Source organism: Rana temporaria, chromosome 6 (genome assembly GCF_905171775.1).
Source record: "Rana temporaria chromosome 6, aRanTem1.1, whole genome shotgun sequence".
In the NCBI taxonomy this organism is placed as follows: Eukaryota; Metazoa; Chordata; class Amphibia; order Anura; family Ranidae; genus Rana; species Rana temporaria.
Genome location: NC_053494.1, coordinates 9,743,088 through 9,761,739, shown reverse-complemented (window position 1 = coordinate 9,761,739; position 18,652 = coordinate 9,743,088). Strand labels below are relative to the sequence as shown.

At 46.2% G+C, this 18,652-nt stretch overlaps 1 protein-coding gene across 1 annotated transcript in view; it reads right to left on the bottom strand.

The window, feature by feature from the left end:
• The window catches only part of LOC120943036, a 20,005-nt gene extending 2,855 nt beyond the window's left edge, over nucleotides 1-17,150 (bottom strand). The window contains exons 1-6 of the mRNA XM_040356097.1: nucleotides 16,918-17,150; nucleotides 12,709-12,838; nucleotides 10,406-10,566; nucleotides 6,793-6,895; nucleotides 5,638-5,748; nucleotides 2,447-2,547 (exon numbers count right to left, since the gene is read on the bottom strand). Of these exons, the coding sequence (XP_040212031.1) occupies nucleotides 2,447-2,547; nucleotides 5,638-5,748; nucleotides 6,793-6,895; nucleotides 10,406-10,566; nucleotides 12,709-12,819 (587 nt within the window). The 5' untranslated portion in view covers nucleotides 12,820-12,838; nucleotides 16,918-17,150. The remainder of the gene's footprint in view (nucleotides 1-2,446; nucleotides 2,548-5,637; nucleotides 5,749-6,792; nucleotides 6,896-10,405; nucleotides 10,567-12,708; nucleotides 12,839-16,917) is intronic.
• Nucleotides 17,151-18,652: the final 1,502 nt, after the last annotated feature.

Genomic DNA, 18,652 nt, shown 5'->3' with positions numbered 1-18,652 from the left:
GCGACAATTTTGAAAAAAATGCAATATTTTTTACTTTTTGCTATAATAAATATCCCCAAAAAAAGATATACATTTTTTTTTTTTCCTCAGTTTAGGCCGATACGTATTCTTCTACTTCAAAAATGTATGTGTCCTGCGCTTAAGATGTTTGTATGAAAAAGGCTGCTGCCCCCCCTATTAAATTCCCCATAGGGGAACCTGCGATAGAAGGAAAGCCAGGTCTTCCTCCCAGGTGAACAGGCACAGCCTATGATATATACTTGCACCTAATTACACATAGATCTATGGATAGGTGCCTGATTGTGTTAAATATATAGATTATACAGTGCTTGTTTTGGTTGGGAGGTTTTTATTATTTTTCTTTTATTATCTTCTGTGTCTGGTCTAGAGACACATGTTTTTATATTACACAATATACTATGTTTAATGTAAGACCCCTTTCACACTGAGGAGTTTTTCAGGCGGTACAGCGCTAAAAATAGCGCTGCTATACCGCCTGAAAAATTCCTGCACTGCATACTCAATGTGAAAGCCTGAGGGCTCCTGCCCCAGTGTGAAAGAGGCCTAAAAGAAGAGCGTCGGCACGTATCCCAATAGCAAGGGTTAAAATTTTCCCAACTCACACAGCCCATCATTAGCACAAGGGTGGAAACCTGCGGTACAATTCTTTGGATTGGTTAACCCCAGTATAGGTGGGTGGGAACAAGGTGACGGCGCTCCTTCTTTAGGACATAAGCCAGCAGTAGGTGACACCGCCTTTAGAAGACGTTAATTATGAAACGCGTAAGGTGGAGTTACGCACTTACGTCTTATCCGGGTACTGCCAGCTGGAGCGCAGTTGAAGCGCACGCTTTGGTTTCCAACTTGGCTGTTACACTGTTCCCATTGTTTTTTTTTTTGGTTACTTCCTGGAAACAGGCAACGGCTATAAATATATTTTTAAACCTTTTATATTGTAGTACACTATTCTCTAGGGCCTGTGCAAATTAACTTTTAATTAATCGATTAATCTTTAATTTTTTTGATCGATCAAAATCTTTTTATTCGATTAAAATTCTTTTGATTGGTACTCACCTCTCCGCCGGCTTCTGGGCCTTCAGGGAGTTCGTCGGAGATCCATTAACGTCACGGACACGGCGGGGCTTGCCGCGTCCATCTGAAGGGCTCCTTTGCTGTGCCTTCATATCTGCATGCCGGCGGGACCTTACTATCTGCCACACGCAAGGGCTGTTACACTTCCCTCTATCACTTCCCTCTATCAACCTGGCATTCTACAGCCATCCACTGGGAGTTGTGATAGTTCCCTTCACGGGACATCTACATGCCGACGGACTGATGTTAACCTCTCTTCATCTGGATTCAGCAGTGTTATCGTTGTACACATTTTTATACCAGTATCATACTTAGCTACATGTTTTTATGACTGCTTTTGGTACCGTTTGGTATTACTCGCACCATTTTTACAGTTTATGTAGCTACATCAATTTTATCTCCAGTGCAATATTTATTTGGTTACCTACTTGAAGACTATAAAAGTTCTAATGCTATTCCCATCGAGCGTTGCCTTTGTGTGTTTTTTGTATCCTGCTATCCATTTTTCCCGTGGTTGGTAGCTGCACTGGGAATCAGCCTGCAGGAGATCAGCTAAAAGTAGTTGGATCTGTATGTGCGTTATAATTAATCGAAATTAGTCGATTAATCGATTTTAAAAAAACGATTAATCGAACAGAAAAATTTTGATCAGTAACAGCCCTACTATTCTCCTGTACTTTTTTTTTTCGTGTTTTTGGAATAAATATATTTTTACATACTACACCATGGAAGCCTTACTTTTCTTTTTCTGAGGACACTGGATATACATCACTGCCTAAGGAAACTTCGGACACTTTTGACACTATTTGGGACCATTGTCATTTTTACAGCGAACAGTGCTATAAAAATGACTGATTACTGTGAAAATGACACTGGCAGAGAAGGGGTTAACCACTAGGGGGCGCTAAAGGGGTTAAGTGTTCACTAAGGGAGTGTTCTCACTGTGGGGGGGGCGTGGCTGTTCGTGTGATGTCATTCTGATCGTCGTTCCCTAACAGAGGGAACAGACGATCAGTGACAGACACACTAGGAAGCACGGGGAGAGGTTTGTTTACACTTACCTCTCCCCGTTCTTCCTCTCTGCGACCCGATCGCAGGACACCGGCAGCGATCGGGTCCGCTGTTCCCGCTGGGACGGTCACGGAGAAGAGGACCGGGTCACACGTGCACCGGCGGCTGCGCGACCCACAGCTGGGCTCTTAAAGGGGACGTACATGTACGCCCTTGTGCCCAGCCATGCCATTTTGTCGACATATATCGTCGTGCGGCGGTCCTCAAGTGGTTAAAGGCCCGGAGGAGACGGTGACCAGAGGTTAGCACATATTAGATGGTTGATATATAGATGCAGTCAGACCTTCTTTTGTCGGGGTATGGGATGGATTTATACATTTCCTTGTATCCATTCCTGAGATGTTGCGTCATTTCATGCTCATATGGGACCAGATGATCTTCCATCTGAAAAAAAAGTGAAATCTGTCTTTTTACACACGGAGACAATGGAGGTATTTTTCAATAATTCTTTCACCACACATGGCATGGGGTCCCCAGAGCCATACCAGGCCCTTCAGATCTAATATGGATTTAGAGGGGTCCCCAAAATCCCTACCAGACCCTTTCGAGCATGCAGCCCGGCAAATCAGGAAAGGGAAGGGGACAATTAAGCCACTGCATCAAAACATACCAGGCAGCATGCCCTCAACATGGGGTTGTCCCCCCCCCCACCCTAGAGCACCTTTCCCCTTGATGGGGACAAGGGCCTCTTCCTGACAACCCTGGGTTGTGGTTTGATGGGGTCTGCAGGCGAAGAGCTTATTGGAATCTTTAAAAGAGAAGTATGGGTTTACCTATTTTTTTAGATTCATACTTACCTCGGTGGATGGAGAATCAAACCGAAGCTCCAGCTGTCCCCCGGCGTCTCTGCACTGAGAACCGAGCCACCGAACATTGCCGATGGCTCGGTTCTCACAGTCAGCAGACTGTTAGTCAGCGTCTTTCCTTTCTGATTCTCCACGCTTATTGGAGCGCTGAGCCGTGGAGGGGCGGGGAGAGGCTGTCTCAGCGGCTCGCTGAGACTGCCATCAGTTAGGGCAGCTGGCGGATCCTGACTTGGAAGTCGGGATGACGCAAAGCCCCGACTGATGGCAGTGACGTCAGCGGAGAGCGGAGTTCAGACCCAGAGGGGAAGCCCAGCCTAAAAAGCTCAGGCTGGACTTCTCCCTTAACAAAGGGGCCCCCAGATCCCACCTCTACATATGACTTTGTATCGGGTACATTGTACCCCTACCCATTCACCCCAAAACGCAGTGAGATGTTAAAAAAGAAAGTTAAAATGCCGGACCTCGTTTGGTAATTAGAGTTGCCAGTGTCCAAACACCTGATGGTGACTATCTAACTATAAAGTAATTATCAATGGCTCTGTGTCCCATGATGTATTCCCAAGAAAAGGATTTTACAGGTAAGCTGTTTCAAAAATCCTATTTGCTTTTTCATACATCACGGGACACAGAGCCATTGATAATTACTTAGTGGTAGGGGTTGCAACGGATCGAAAAACTCACGGTTCGGATCGTTCCTCGGATCAGAGTTACGGATCGAATAATTTTTCGGATCACCACCATATATATTCCCCACTGTAAAATCCACATCTCCCCCCACTGTAATGTCCACATCTCCCCCACTGTAATATCCACATCTCCCCCACTGTAAAATCCACATCTCCCCCCACTGTAATGTCCACATTATGCCCAGAGCCGATCCATTGAGATGCTTACAGTCCACATCTCTGTCACTCACATGCTTACAGAAGGCTCTGGCGTTCTGGGCTTTGAAAAAATGCCGCTTTGGCACCTGCACAGTAACGTGCCGTGCCCGCGCACATGCACGGCGGCGCAACCACGGCTCCGACTCCTTTCCCTGCCACCTGAACAGTAAAAGTGTGGCCCTGCGCACGCAACTGTCATGGCGGCGCCGGGGGGGGGGGGCAGAGGGGAGAAGAGAAGACCGCTGAAGGACTTCATGGGACTCAATTTGTATGGGGTTCCTTCTATTATAATTTTATGGTGGCAGAGACTGCAACGGAGGTGGTGAGTGGTATCATAATCAGACCAACTTCACTGAGCTTGTCCCTGGACAGCATGTAAGAATACACCAGGTATGTACTTACTCCCTCTAATGGCGGAAACCAGGTAAGACATGTCTACTCACCGAAGATAATATTGCGTTTGCAAACTAACACTTACGGAGACTCCCCCCGGCGGATAATGGCGCGTCACGACTTTCCGAAAGTAGCCGAACCGCGAGTCGGCTCTATACGGCGCCTGCGCAGTCAGCTCTACACGGCTCCTAGTCGGTGCACAGGCACCGTATAGAGCCGACTCGTTGTTCGGCTACTTTCGGAAAGTCATGACGCGCCTTATCCGCCGGGGGGAGTTTTTCTCAGGCACGTCAATCATATGGGCGAAGTTCCAGGTGACATTGCGGCACTGCACAGGAACGCCCACTCCCGCGGGAGTGAGTACCCGGAAGCCGGGAGGAAAATACCGATAATACCGTATGTACACCGCCATACTGTACAGTTTGAGGTATACTGAATGTAATGTTATAAACTTGATTTTTGGGTGAACCTCCGCAAACATTCTAACACATAGAATCACTGAATCTGACCAAAAGTTTTAAAATCAGATCACACAAAGATACCAACATATATTATATTCATGCTGAGGGTCCCCAGAATCCCCAGGAGATTATGTGTATAAGGCCCCATACACACGACCAAACATGTATGCTGAAACTGGTCCGCGGGCCAGTTTCAGCATACATGTTCGGTCGTGTGTGGGCGCGAGCGGGCCGAATTCCAGCAAACATTTGCCCGCCGGGCCTTTTTCCCAGCGGGCAAATATTCCTGGACGTGTTTTAAAACCGTCCGCTGGAATCCTCCGCTCGGACATGTACGGTCGTCAGTACAGACCTACCGTACATGTCCAGGCGCCCGCCGTCCCTCGCATGCGTCGAATGACTTTGACGCATGCGTGGAAGCCTTTAAATGGCAGGCCCGCCCATGTCTCCGCGTCATCGTCGCGGCGACGACGCGGACACGCCCCGCGTATTGTTTATGCGCGGACTTCTGTACGATGGTGTGTACAACCATCGTACAGAAGCCCTCTGGCAGACATGTATGGTGAAAACGGTCCGACGGACCGCTTTCACCATACATGTTTGTTCGTGTGTACCCGGCCTAAGGGTGACCAGCACACCCCCAGTACAATGCATTGACACTTTCCGACCAATGGAAGTATTGTACATAGAGTAGGAGGGGCATAGCTCTGACTTTGGAATCAGTCCGTATTTGCATATAGCGCGCCCCAGACTTGGAAGCCCTCGGAGAGTATGGCACAGTGAAGAAAGGGAAGTGCAAGTGCCCATTTCCACATTCATAAATCAGACTTATCACTGTTTTTGTGAGTGATAAGAAAACCTGGCATGTCTCAGACAAGGCAGTATGCAAGACAAAGGACACTGAAAAACACAAAGCTATTCAGTGCTTACCTCTGCAAAGACTTGAGTGATCTGTTCTGAGCGGTCCTTGTAGTGGACTTCTATACTGGGGGAGTAGGCGAAGATAGCAAGGCAGCCTCCTGGCTTTAAGATCCGATCGACCTGAAATTATGACATTATCTACATTAAAGTGGTTGTAAACCCTTATGCCTTGTACACACGATTGGCTTTAACCGCCGGGAAAAACCGATGGAAAGCCGAGAACTTGCTCAGCTTTCAGTCAGCACAGTTTATAGAGTGCAAGACATTTGTGTATAATATTTATAACTGGGTATAGAGTGTAGCAGTTCAGTGTATGTAGTGCGTAGCGTGGGGAGGGCGCAGCAGATATGGAGGCCCATTGCCCTGTGATGAAGTGGTCAATTGCAGCCACAGGGCGTGGCTGGCTTGTGGGTGAAGATCGCAGTCAGGGCATGATTGCATCATGTGCAGCGCCGCTTCCAGAGTCCCGCCTCGCTGTCCGGCTACGTCTATGCTGGTATGCTGTGTCTCTCCTCTGCTCCGGATGGGACTCAGGAGACAGAAAGAGGTAAGTGACATGTTGCCCGGCCTGCTGGGCCCAGGAACGTGGACATGGTCGGGGGGAAGAGCGAAGAGGAAGGTCAGTGTAGGTGTCTGTATAGTAATCAGTTAGGTCAGTGTAGGAACCAGTAGGTCAATGTGGTGGACAGGCAGGTCTGTGTAGTGGTCAGTATGTTTGTACTAGTGGAAGGGACTGCTACAAGTCCATGGGTTAGGGGGTGCAAATTACTTACCTTGCCCCAGGCACTGACAACCCACCCTACACCACTGAGTGTACAGCTGTCTGCAGTATTCAACATGCAGCACATTGCTCAGGAGTCCAGATTATGTTAATATGCAGCACAGAGTACAGAATTCAGCGGTCATGTACAGCAGTGGTCATCAACCCTGTCCTTCAAGGCCCACTAACAGGCCAGGTTTGCAAGATAACTGAAATACATGACAGTTGATATCATTTGCTGCTCAGTGATTGCAGTATTCTAGTCTGCATCTTCCCAAGGTAATACATAAAACCTGGCCTGTTAGTGGGCCTTGGAGGACAGGGTTGATGACCACTGATGTACATCACATATTACAAGGTGCAGCAGTCAAACAATGAAACAAGAAGACTCAGTTTGTTTTTACCTCTTTTAGAAACGGCTCAATGGTAAAATAATGAGCAGCAATACTCGCTGTTAGTAGATCGACAGAAGTGTTACCGACCTGCACCTCTTCAGCTGGACAGACACTGCAGAAATGACAGGTTAGACTTTTAGTGACACCATCTGGTTGGGTTGAAAGCCCCAACCCTGGGCTCTGTGCTTTTGACTTTTCTGCCTCATCCCTGCCCAGGTGACACAAAGAGGTTGGTCTGTTTATAAAGAACTCGCTAAAAAAATCACCCAATGAATCCTTCACTGACATGCTCCAGTCACATTCACCCCGTTTACATTGTAATGAATGTGTACCAGGCCAATGCAACGGGCAGTAAACCACCAACAATGTCACATGTACAGTATCTATACAGCTAAACTTCCTCCCTAGTGGTGAACTGTGTTTATTACACACTAGAAGGGCCACATTTTTTTTTTTACAAATGTAAACAAAACAGCATCCCCCCCATTCCCTCACAATATAATTTAGGAATACCCACCAATCACCCCAACAATGTTCTTTAGGAATACTCCCCAGTTATTGCAGCACTATGGCACACTTTGCATGGTAAATTTTTAGCCAAAAGAGGTCTATCTATATAATCAGGAAAAGGAGATGGGCCAAATGTCCCCTGTAATGGAACCCCAAATGGGACAGGGGTTTAAAGCAGTTTAGGATATTCCATTCCTGCACACAAGGCAGCTATCGACACTCCACAATCCGGCGAACACGACCCATACGAATTCCCCCCTTAACGAGACACACAGCTCTGTTTGAGGTCCAACAGGAATAGACAATCTTTATTGAGAAAGCAGGCTCTTTTATACAAAAAAAGATTACTGCAGTAACCAAATCAACAATGACCCAACTCCACCACACCATCACACGATGGTTCCTAACGAGCCCCAATACACATTCTGTAGTAGACATCCTGACTCTGGCTCCTGACATAATTTACATGAGCTAATTAACTACAGCTGATGATTCATACACCTGACCTTTAGGCTGTCTGCTAACTTACAATACACATTACCATCAACATACCTTCACACAATACAGGGTCAATTAGCACAAGCCACAATGAAAGATCCTTAGAAGTTAGTCTGGATTCAATACACATTTATCACAGTACTCCTTCACACAATACAGGGTCAATTAGCACAAGCCACAATGAAAGTTTCTTAGAAGTTAGTCTGGATTCAATACACATTTATCACAGTACTCCTTCACACAATACAGGGTCAATTAGCACAAGCCACAATGAAAGATTCTTAGAAGTTAGTCTGGATTCAATACACATTTATCACAGTACTCCTTCACACAATACAGGGATTCATTCGGAAACCGAATAGCAAACACCATAGAAGTCTATGGGACCCGAACTGGAAAAATCCAAAGTGACTATTTTGAAGGCTTATATGGAAGTAATTGGACATACAATGGTTATGGGGGTCCGGGTACTGTCCTGGGAGACATACATCAATGAAAAAGAAAGTTTGGAAAAAACATAACATTTTTTAAATGAGCAGTGATTTACTAATGCTTAAAGTGAAACCATCAAAATGAGAAATAAAAATGAAAATTTCCTTTAAATATAGTGCTTGGGGGGGGGGGGTCCCCTTAGTCTGCCTGTAATGTGTGATATCTGTACCGTGTAGCAATGACATTTATAAAGCCAACAAAGGACTTTCCATTCAAGCTCTCTTTATTTTATAAACAATGGCTAGGGGAGCCAGTCTGTATGATGGAGGCCACAATTAGTGCACTTGGGATTAGAGATTTTTTGGATAAATTCTTGTGTCTTTAGCAGACTTTGGATAGAAATAACAAGTGCGGAAAACTTGGTATGTGGGTGGTGCCTTCGCACTGTAACCCTATCGAGGTACTCTTGATGAAACCAAGAATCAGACTTGCTGTCAGAATTTTTAATGATATGCACCTGTCAAAACAGATGTGGAAAAATTGGTGTTTGTGCCCATGAAACCGACACCAAAAAATGTCTTAAATAATGGTCAAACAGAAATGTCTTGGAGATGTAAAACCGAAATGTCACATGGTGAGAAAGTTCTGGAAAATTGTTCATGAAATATATCATAAGGTATCGGGAATAGAGAGGAATCTAAATTTGGATACCTCACTATTATCTTTGATGCCAGAATCAATAAAGAACATTAAGAAAGATATTTTTCACCATATGACATCTGCAGCTAGAACAATAATAGCATGTAAATGGAGAGAAAATAAGAGCCCAAACGTTGAAGACTGGATATGTGAAATGAACGAAAAACAATATATGGCAAAACAAATAAGAGAAGAAGGATATATTAACAGTCAAATGCCAGTAATATGTCAAAAATGGGATGAATTCAGGTTCTCAAAAGGAATGGAAGAATATTTATGAAATTAAACTTGGGAAAAATTTGAAGGGGAACCATAAAGGAGAAGGAAAAAGACTAAAATCGAGTAAGGGGAAAGAGAGAATATAGGGAAATGGGGAGGGGATTTTTTTTTCGGTTGTATGTTGTTGAATGGGGATGAGGATGTATGGATTAAGGTGAAAAAAAATCCGACAGCACTGAGCCCCCGTTTTACTTACCTCACCCCTCGAAAGTCCCGCGCGCGTCCCCGTCATCCTATTCGGTTCCCAGCCTGGCCGTTGATTGGCTAGGTTGGACGGATTGATAGCAGCGCAGCCATTGGCTGGTGCTGCTGTCAATCACATGCAATGACGCGGCTATGGCCGCCGCTGTATCACGGGAGCGTGCTCGCAAGAGCTTTCCACAATGCGAGGGAGCTCGCATGAAGGTAGAAACTCTCTTGCAAGGAGGAGCTGAGACAGCCGCTGAGGGACCCCAGAAGACCGGGTTCGGGGACACCCTGTGCAAAAAGAGCTGCACAGTGGAGGTAAGCATAAAATGTTTGTTATTTTATCAAAAAAATAAATTTGACTTTAGTGTTCCTTTAATCTTTTGCACTCTGTGGGGATGGGATGAGTTCTGAGACTTTCCCCTTGTAATGGTGGTCAAGGAGGGTTGCCAACCAATAGTGATCCTTCTTTACACCATGTATTCTTGGGTCCTTTCGCAGGATTTGAAACAAGAGGGAGCCCATGCACTGCAGATTTGTGGAAGCACGAGAAGCAGACTCCTTGGGGTCACTCAGGATTATGGTATCTGGAACTGCCTCCTCCCAGCCACATACTACCCAAGGGTTTCGGGGATGGAAAACCCTCTCTTACTGTTTGAAGTATGTCTTCATCAGCTTCAATGCCTCCAAAACTGGAGGGGGTAGAGCTGACAAATCACAGAGCACTGGCTCTGACAGTGCTCTGTGCCCTGATTGGACAAAGCTTTCATTGCTTCAGCCAATCAGGGCTTCCAATGCACTGTGCAGCGTGCCGAACAAACGGTTGAATGCCCCCGATAATTTGGGTGTTCCTCAAATGGGCAAACAGCCAATGTTTGGCCCCAAATCATGCTCGGGCCAAACTGTTCACCCAACTCTAATCAGGAAAGGGGCTACTTGGTTGGGTGTGCTCCCCCAGGTCAAATGTTCCTAGTCCTCCCTGAACGTAACCAATGAAACATGTTTAGAATGTCCCCACCTGTATGTGACATTGGGTGACCTCGTGGCTTTCCTGGCCTCTTCTATCTGAGTCTCACTGATGTCGATTCCGAGAACTTTCTTGAAGTATGGAGCGATAACTCTTGTGTTCTGCCCCGTTCCACAGCCAGCGTCCACAGCAAATCCATGTGGTTTGGGAAACTGGGAAGACAAAAACATCTTCAAAATACATCACACTGACACTGGTGTTTTCAGTTTAACCTCTTGCTGCCCACATCATGCATATATGTGGTTGCAAAGAGGGTGGGCTTTAAAACCCTCACACTGCACATAGGAGTCCATGGAAAGCCAAGATTTCTGTGCTGAGCACGCTCACTGCATGCCCCCAGCATCTCCGTCTCTAGTCCCAATCGGATGCTGGTTGGAAAGTGTCATGTATCTGCCACCTAAGGGTTAACATAGTGCAGACTGATTTCAGTGATTGGTACCAGGCTGCCTTAGTTAAACACCTCAGCAGCACTGTGTCTTTGCTGTCTGATCTGCAGCTCATACCTGTTCCCGTGACTTCCTGTTCCTGTTTTCATCAGCTGTCGGGTGCTGCTGCCGCCATTGCAGGTATGGGAACCTGGCAGTGTAGCCTTGCGGCTTCACACTGGGAACCCTACTGCGCATGAGTGAGGCTCTGCTCTTCTCTCCTACTGGCCCGGTGGTGGGGGAAGGAGGCGGGAGCCGAGCAGTAATGTCAACGGCCGTGACTTCCAGAAGTGGAAACAGGATACCTGTCAAGGTGCCAAATGTGGCACCAGAGGGAAAGGAGACAAATGAGCAGAAGGTAGGGGGCACACTTATGTAAGTAGGAAGGGGACTGCTGTGTGAAGGAGGACCTCTCATGTAAGGGAGAACAAAGAAGACTCCTTAAAAAGGGGGACTATTGATGTGAAGGGAGGGGCCTCTTGATGTAAAGGTGGACTCATGAAGTGACGGGGGATTCTGATGTGAAAGTTGCCAAGTAGGCTGTTGCCTTATGAAGAGTTTATGAGTAATCTCCATTAGCAACTGGGAATATTTTTACATAGATGTATATATAGTTTAGGATAAGAAATAAGAGTAGTGTCTATGTAATATTGCTTCTGTAAGGGTTAACTTGGCTAGATGTAAATAAATATATGACAGGCTTTGCCTGAGAATATCTCATCCATTTGACATGCAGGAGTGCTGGGTGATGTGCTAGGGGAGACTCTCTGCTGTGTACCTGGCTTAATATTCAAAAGGCCAGTGTCAGGGCTGGGCTCAGCCCTTCCTTCTCGGTGCTGGCAGCTCAGCTGTCAACTAATTGCCAGCTCCCATGTCTCCACAGTGATCCACCTGTTGATTAGAGTTGAGCGAACCCGAACTGTAAAGTTCGGGTTCGGTACGGACTTTGGGTTTTTCCCGAACCCGAATAATTGCTGAAAGTTCGGGTCCGGGTTCGGAGTTCGGGGAAAAAAAATGCGCGGAGGTCCCCCCAAATTCAATAACCAGACCCTTTAGGTCTGGCATGGATATTAAGGGGAACCCCGCCGTCAATTTAAAAAAAAAATTAAGTGGGGTTCCCCCTAAATATCCATAACCAGACCCTTCAGGTCTGGTGTGGATTTTAAGGGGAACTCCACCCCAAATTTAAAAAAAAATGGCGTGGAGTTCCCCCTAAAATCCACACCAGACCCCTTATCCGAGCATGTAACCTGGCCGGCCGCAGAACAGAGGGGGGGACAGAGTTCGGCCCCCCCTCTCCTGAACCGCACCAGGCCACATGCCCTCAACATTGGGAGGGTGCTTTGGGGTGCCCATGCCTGAAGCTGTGTAAGGGGCCCCGTAATTCCTGATGGCGGCCCTGAAGCAGGCCAACAACTTCTCCGCAGGATGTGGAAACCTTGCAAAAAGATCTGAACAAATTAATGGGGCGGGCAACTACAAGGCAAATGAGGTTGAACCGCTTCAGCCCCGAAAGATTTGGCTGCCCAATGACCGGGCCATTTTTTTGCGATACGGAACTGTGATGCTTTAACTGACAATTGCACGGTCGTGCGATGTTGTACCCAAACAAAACTGTTTTGTCTATCCATTGGTCATAGAGGGGGTAGCTGGAGAGAGGGGGCCTGTCGCCCTTATGGACGCACCACCACTGAACCCAACAGCACCCTTCCCTGATCTTTCTAATAAAAAAAAGTGTTGGCTGGACAACCCCTTTAAAAAAATAACTTGAGTGGCTCTGCTAATCTAAGCAAAGTAATTATGTGTTAAATTTTACAAGTGGCTTATTGTTTTTAGCTGGACGTATACCAGACAGAAGCCGTCACTCACCCTTTCCTCCAAATAACTGAAGATAAGGTCTGTTATTTCTTGTGATGTGTCAATCCTGAATTTCTGATAATTAGATGCTTGCTGCTTTCCTTCAAACTCCCGTATCACCATTTTGGACTCCGATTATCACCTATAATGATAAAACAATATATTTTTTTTTTTTTACAAAAAAACACTTTGGGGGGTATCCTTTGCAGATACACTATGACTTTAACCTGTATGGGAAAGATGAGGCTGTCTTTTCAAAGTGGACCTGTACTGAAACTCCTACAATTCAGACTGAAAATAAGATGGAAAATTAAAATGCATAAGCAGAAGTTACTATGTGGAAAAGTAATCATTAGATCCTGAGTCATTGACAGCTAAAGTTCTAAGCATATTTAATTTTTTTGGCCCCACCCCTCAAGGCCTCCAGAGCCTCCCTATTGCTCAGTGAGGCCAAGGCCATCTTTAAAGCGGGAGTTCACCCATAAAACATTTTTTAGCCTTAGATTGATGCTAATTTTGTCTAGGGGAATCGGCTAGTTGTTTTAAAATTGAAGCAGTACTTACTGATTTAGAGAGCGATCTTCTCCGCCGCTTCCCGGTATGGTCTTCGGGAGCGGGCGTTCCTATTTTGATTGACAGGCTTCCGACGGTCGCATCCATCGCGTCACGAGTAGCCGAAAGAAGCCGATCGTAGGTGCGACTCTATACTGCGCCTGCGCACCGATGTTCGGCTACTTTCTGAAAATCGTGACGCGATGGATGCGACCGTCGGAAGCCTATCGGAAGACTGTCAATCAAAATAGGAACGCCCAGTCCCGCAGCCCATACCCGGAAGCGGCGGAGAAGATGCATCTTGTAAACGGTAAGTACAGCTTAGATTTAAAAAAAACGAGCCGATTCCCCTTCACAAAATGAGCCTCAATCTAAGGGTAAAAAATGGTATTTCCGGGTGAACCTCCACTTTAAGGTAGAGCAAAAGGGGAAGCTGCCCTGGGCCCTGTCATTGTTGTGGGGCCCAAAGCATCTGCCTCACACCTGCCAACTATTCCAGTTTAAATTCCCTCATCCCTTGAGATTTTAGTCCTGTGCTGTGTCCTGATATTTCAGTGTGAAGTTCTGTTACTACTGCTGCCCAGCTCTGCCCTATTGTTGTGTGACTCACCTGCAGACCCTGTGTTTACATGGAATACTGTCATTGATATGTAAATAGCAGCTGCATTGGTGTGTAAATAGGGGTGGTATTCATATGTATATCATGTCTCCATGGGGTCATATCCACCATCACCTATTCTTAATGCTGCCCACTGGGGAGATAAAGGGCCATGCTTGAAAATCCTGCTTACAATTGTTGCTATTAAGCCTACTATCAGCATGTTCTGCAAAGGTAAGCAAATTGCTTCTATTACATTAGTGGTCAGTGTAAATCCCCATTACATTCGTGGTCAGTGTAAACCCCCATTGCCCAATCACCATTGCCATTGATCGAAACGAGAGGGAATCTGCATGGAGGGCCCAAGAAAATGTTTGCCCAGGGTCCAATCAGTATTAAAGACGGCCCTGAGTGAGGCTGTCCCTTACATTAGTATTAGGAAATCCTGTGAGGGGCCACAGCCAATCTAGATTTTTACAGAAAAAGGTGAGATTTGCATGTGACTTTAGCTGCCTGTATATCTAGAGGTTATCTTGCAATGTGACCTCGGCTTATGGTGTATTGCAGACTGAATTAGGCATAGGACACGCCCCCTGCCGCCCCTTTAGAGGAGAATTATGCATTAAAATTAATAGGTAAACCCGCAAGTGCTTTTTTTTATTATTACTATTCCCTTATATTGGCTTTTGAAATTTATAAATGCAGCAATTAAAAATTTGGACGAAATGTTTAGCACTGGGAAACACTTTTTGAGAGATAAAAAGTGAATTTTATATACAACTACTGTATTTATGGGCAAGTAACACTACGAGATGAGTCGAGAGGAGCCGAGTACCCAGGACATCTGGCTCTGTCTATCTCTGTGGCGCTCGTTCCCTCCTTGGCAGTCAGATGTGTGGGCAAGACTGTAGATGGACACTGTTGGGGGCAAGGCTGCAGATGGACGCTGATCATTCTGCAATGATGGGCAAGGCTGCAGATGGACACTGATCATTCTGATGGGCAAGGTTGCAGATGGACACTGATCATTCTGCAATGATGGGCAAGGCTGCAGATGGACACTGATCATTCTGCAATGATGGGCAAGGCTGCAGATGGACACTGATCATTCTGCAATGATGGGCAAGGCTGCAGATGGACACTGATCATTCTGCAATGATGGGCAAGGTTGCAGATGGACGCTGATCATTCTGCAATGATGGGCAAGGTTGCAGATGGACACTGATCATTCTGCAATGATGGGCAAGGCTGCAGATGGACACTGATCATTCTGCAATGATGGGCAAGGTTGCAGATGGACACTGATCATTCTGCAATGATGGGCAAGGTTGCAGATGGACACTGATCATTCTGCAATGATGGGCAAGGCTGCAGATGGACACTGATCATTCTGCAATGATGGGCAAGGTTGCAGATGGACGCTGATCATTCTGCAATGATGGGCAAGGTTGCAGATGGACACTGATCATTCTGCAATGATGGGCAAGGCTGCAGATGGACACTGATCATTCTGCAATGATGGGCAAGGTTGCAGATGGACACTGATCATTCTGCAATGATGGGCAAGGCTGCAGATGGGCACTGATCATTCTGCAATGATGGGCAAGGCTGCAGATGGACACTGATCATTCTGCAATGATGGGCAAGGCTGCAGATGGACACTGATCATTCTGCAATGATGGGCAAGGCTGCAGATGGAATAAGTTTTGCCTGTAGTTCTACTTTAATTCTAGATTACTTTAAAGGTTCTCTCCACACAAATGTGATATTTTAGTCATAGACGGAGCCTGGCCAGCAGTCAGCCCCTGACGTCTTATATGTCTTCGATACACCAAGAATGTCATCTCCTGACTATAAAAATCTTTCCCAAGTGACTTTTCCTCTATGCCTGGAAGTTTTTCATGTTCCTGCCCAACTTGTGTATTTCAGCTCTTCCTGTTACATTCTCCATAATATAAAATGGGGTGATGGGAACCCCTTATAATGGGCACAGCAGGTGTACAGACCTGCAAACTCAGCAAATGGATGGTGAGAACTCCTCATAATTGGTACAGCAGGTGTACAGACCCGGGAACTCAGTACAAGGATGATGGGAACCCCTCATAATGGGCACAGTAGGTGTACAGACCTGGGAACTCAGTACAAGGATGGTGGGAATTCCTCATAATGGGCACAGCGGGTTTACAGACCTGGTAACTCAGTGCAGGGAAGGGAACCCCCTCATAATGGGCACAGTAGGTGTACAGACCTGGGAACTCAGCACAGGGATGATGGGAACCCCTCATAATGGGCACAGTAGGTGTACAGACCTGGGAACTCAGTACAAGGATGGTGGGAATTCCTCATAATGGGCACAGCGGGTTTACAGACCTGGTAACTCAGTGCAGGGAAGGGAACCCCCTCATAATGGGCACAGTAGGTGTACAGACCTGGGAACTCAACACAGGGATGATGGGAACCCCTCATAGTGGGCACAGCAGGTGTACAGACCTGGGAACTCAGCGCAGGGATGGGAACCCCTCATAATGGGCACAGTAGGTGTACAGACCTGGGAACTCAGCACAGGGATGGGAACCCCTCACAATGGGCACAGCAGGTTTAGAGACCGGGGAACTCAGCACAGGGATGGTGGGAACCCCTCATAATGGGCACAGCAAGTGCACAGACCCGGGAACTCAGCACAGGGATGGTGGGAACGCCTCATAATGGGCACAGCGGGTGTACAGACCCAGGAACTCAGCACAGGGATGGTGGGAACCCCTCATAATGGGCACATCAGGTGTACAGACCTGGGAACTCAGTAAAGGGATGGTGGGAACCCCTCATAATGGGCACAGTAGGTGTACAGACCTGGGAATTCAGTGCAGATTAGAACCCCCGTTATGCTTTTACTGCTTTCAAGGCCTCTATTTGAAAGATTTTCTCATACTTCCTGACCCAGGGACAACACATCACCAGACATAAAATTGAATTGTCTCCCACTCCACCAAAACTAGAAGTACATGCTTATGGATTACATACATTTCTATAGGAAGTGGAAATTAGAATCAGACAAATGAAGGTGAACTTACCTGGTAATGGCCGTATTCAGAGCTCACTCACCGTCAGTCTGAGGTACAACAAATAATTCAATGTTCAATTATTAATCTTGACTTTGGCAGACCTCTGTCCTTTTTCTTTCCACCTATATAATTTTAGTGAACTTTGGCTCAGACTGGAGTTAATGAGAGACCCGGCATTGCCTTTACCATGACAAATACATTACACCGATCTCCACCGGCTAACAAGCTTGTAACTGGGGGTGGGGGATGGGTGTATAGCGGAGCTCCCGGAGAAGTTATTTGATATGTCACGTTCCCCTCATAAAAACTTCCTGTGACTGTGGTCTTGTTTGATTCAAAACATGTTTGGGACAAACAGAAATCTATACTTAGCAACAACAACAACGATAACACACAAAATGTAAAAAATGGGGCACACACGATGGACGACTTGTGTTTCTGCTGCCATCACTCTATGTTTCTATGATCTGTATACAAAAAAGTGTATTTACTTTGTAGCATATAATAATAAATACTTTATTATGGAGAGCACTATGTTTTTTCTTCCTTTTGTGTTTTTTCTTCATTGGTTATGATGACCCTGAGTTTGAGAAGCTTGTATCCACCAATGGGGAGACAGCCGTGTCCTGGCTATAAACATAAAATATTCTGGGCCAGATTCATGAAGCGCGGCGCTCCTTTACGGCCGGCGTAGTGTATCTCAGATACACTACGCCGCCATAACTTACAGCGTATTTCCCGTATTCTCAAAGAATTAGCGCCGTAAGTTACGGCGGCGTAGTGTAACTGTGTCGGCGTAAGGGCGCACAATTCAAATGGGTGAGATGGGGGCGTGTTTTATGGTAATACATCTTGACCCAACGTAAATGATGTTTTTTCTGAACGGCGCATGCGCCGTCCGTGGGGGGTATCCCAGTGCACATGCTCGAAATTAACCCGCAACAAGCCAATGTTTACGACGTGAACGTCATTCTACGCAAAGCCCTATTCGCGAACGACTTACGCAAACAACTTAAAAAAAATCAAAATTTGACGCGGGAACGACGCCCATACTTAACATAGGATACGCCTCATATAGCGGGGGTAACTATACGCCGAAAAAAGCCTTACGGAAACAACGTAAAAAAAATGCGCCGGCCGAACGTACCTTCGTGGATCGCTGTATCTAGCTAATTTGCATACTCGACGCCGAAATCGACGGAAACGCCACCTAGCGGCCAGCGTAAATACGAATGTGTGACACCCCTAATCCGCACGTCAATCATCTACGCCTCTTCATAGGAACGCCTATTCCCAGCGAGAGTCAGAAAAGAAAAAAAAGTATTAAACGGTATGTACAGCGAAAAAAAAACAAAAAAAAAACAGCATGCTGTACATGTCGGCAGTATGCTGGATGGAATGGTATATAATTGTTTTAGGGTGAACCTCCGCTTTAAGGAGATATTGCAAGCACCTACAGGTAAGCCTTAATGTAGGCTTACCTGTAGGTGCAAGTATGACAAGAGGGTATACAACCGCTTTAAATTTAATGCAAAGCATATGCAGTGAATAGCTGATTGTTAGGGATAACAGTGGGTGCCGGCTCAGCTATTTACTAGTTGTCAAGTATCCAGCACCCATCAATGTCCAGTGATTGTCTGTTTCCATCTTCAGACGGGCGAGTTGGCACCCGCCAGTGTCCTTAACCAGCATCTTTTTTTTTTAAATGGTCATGTGACCCCCAAAAATGCACCCTCGGCACGCC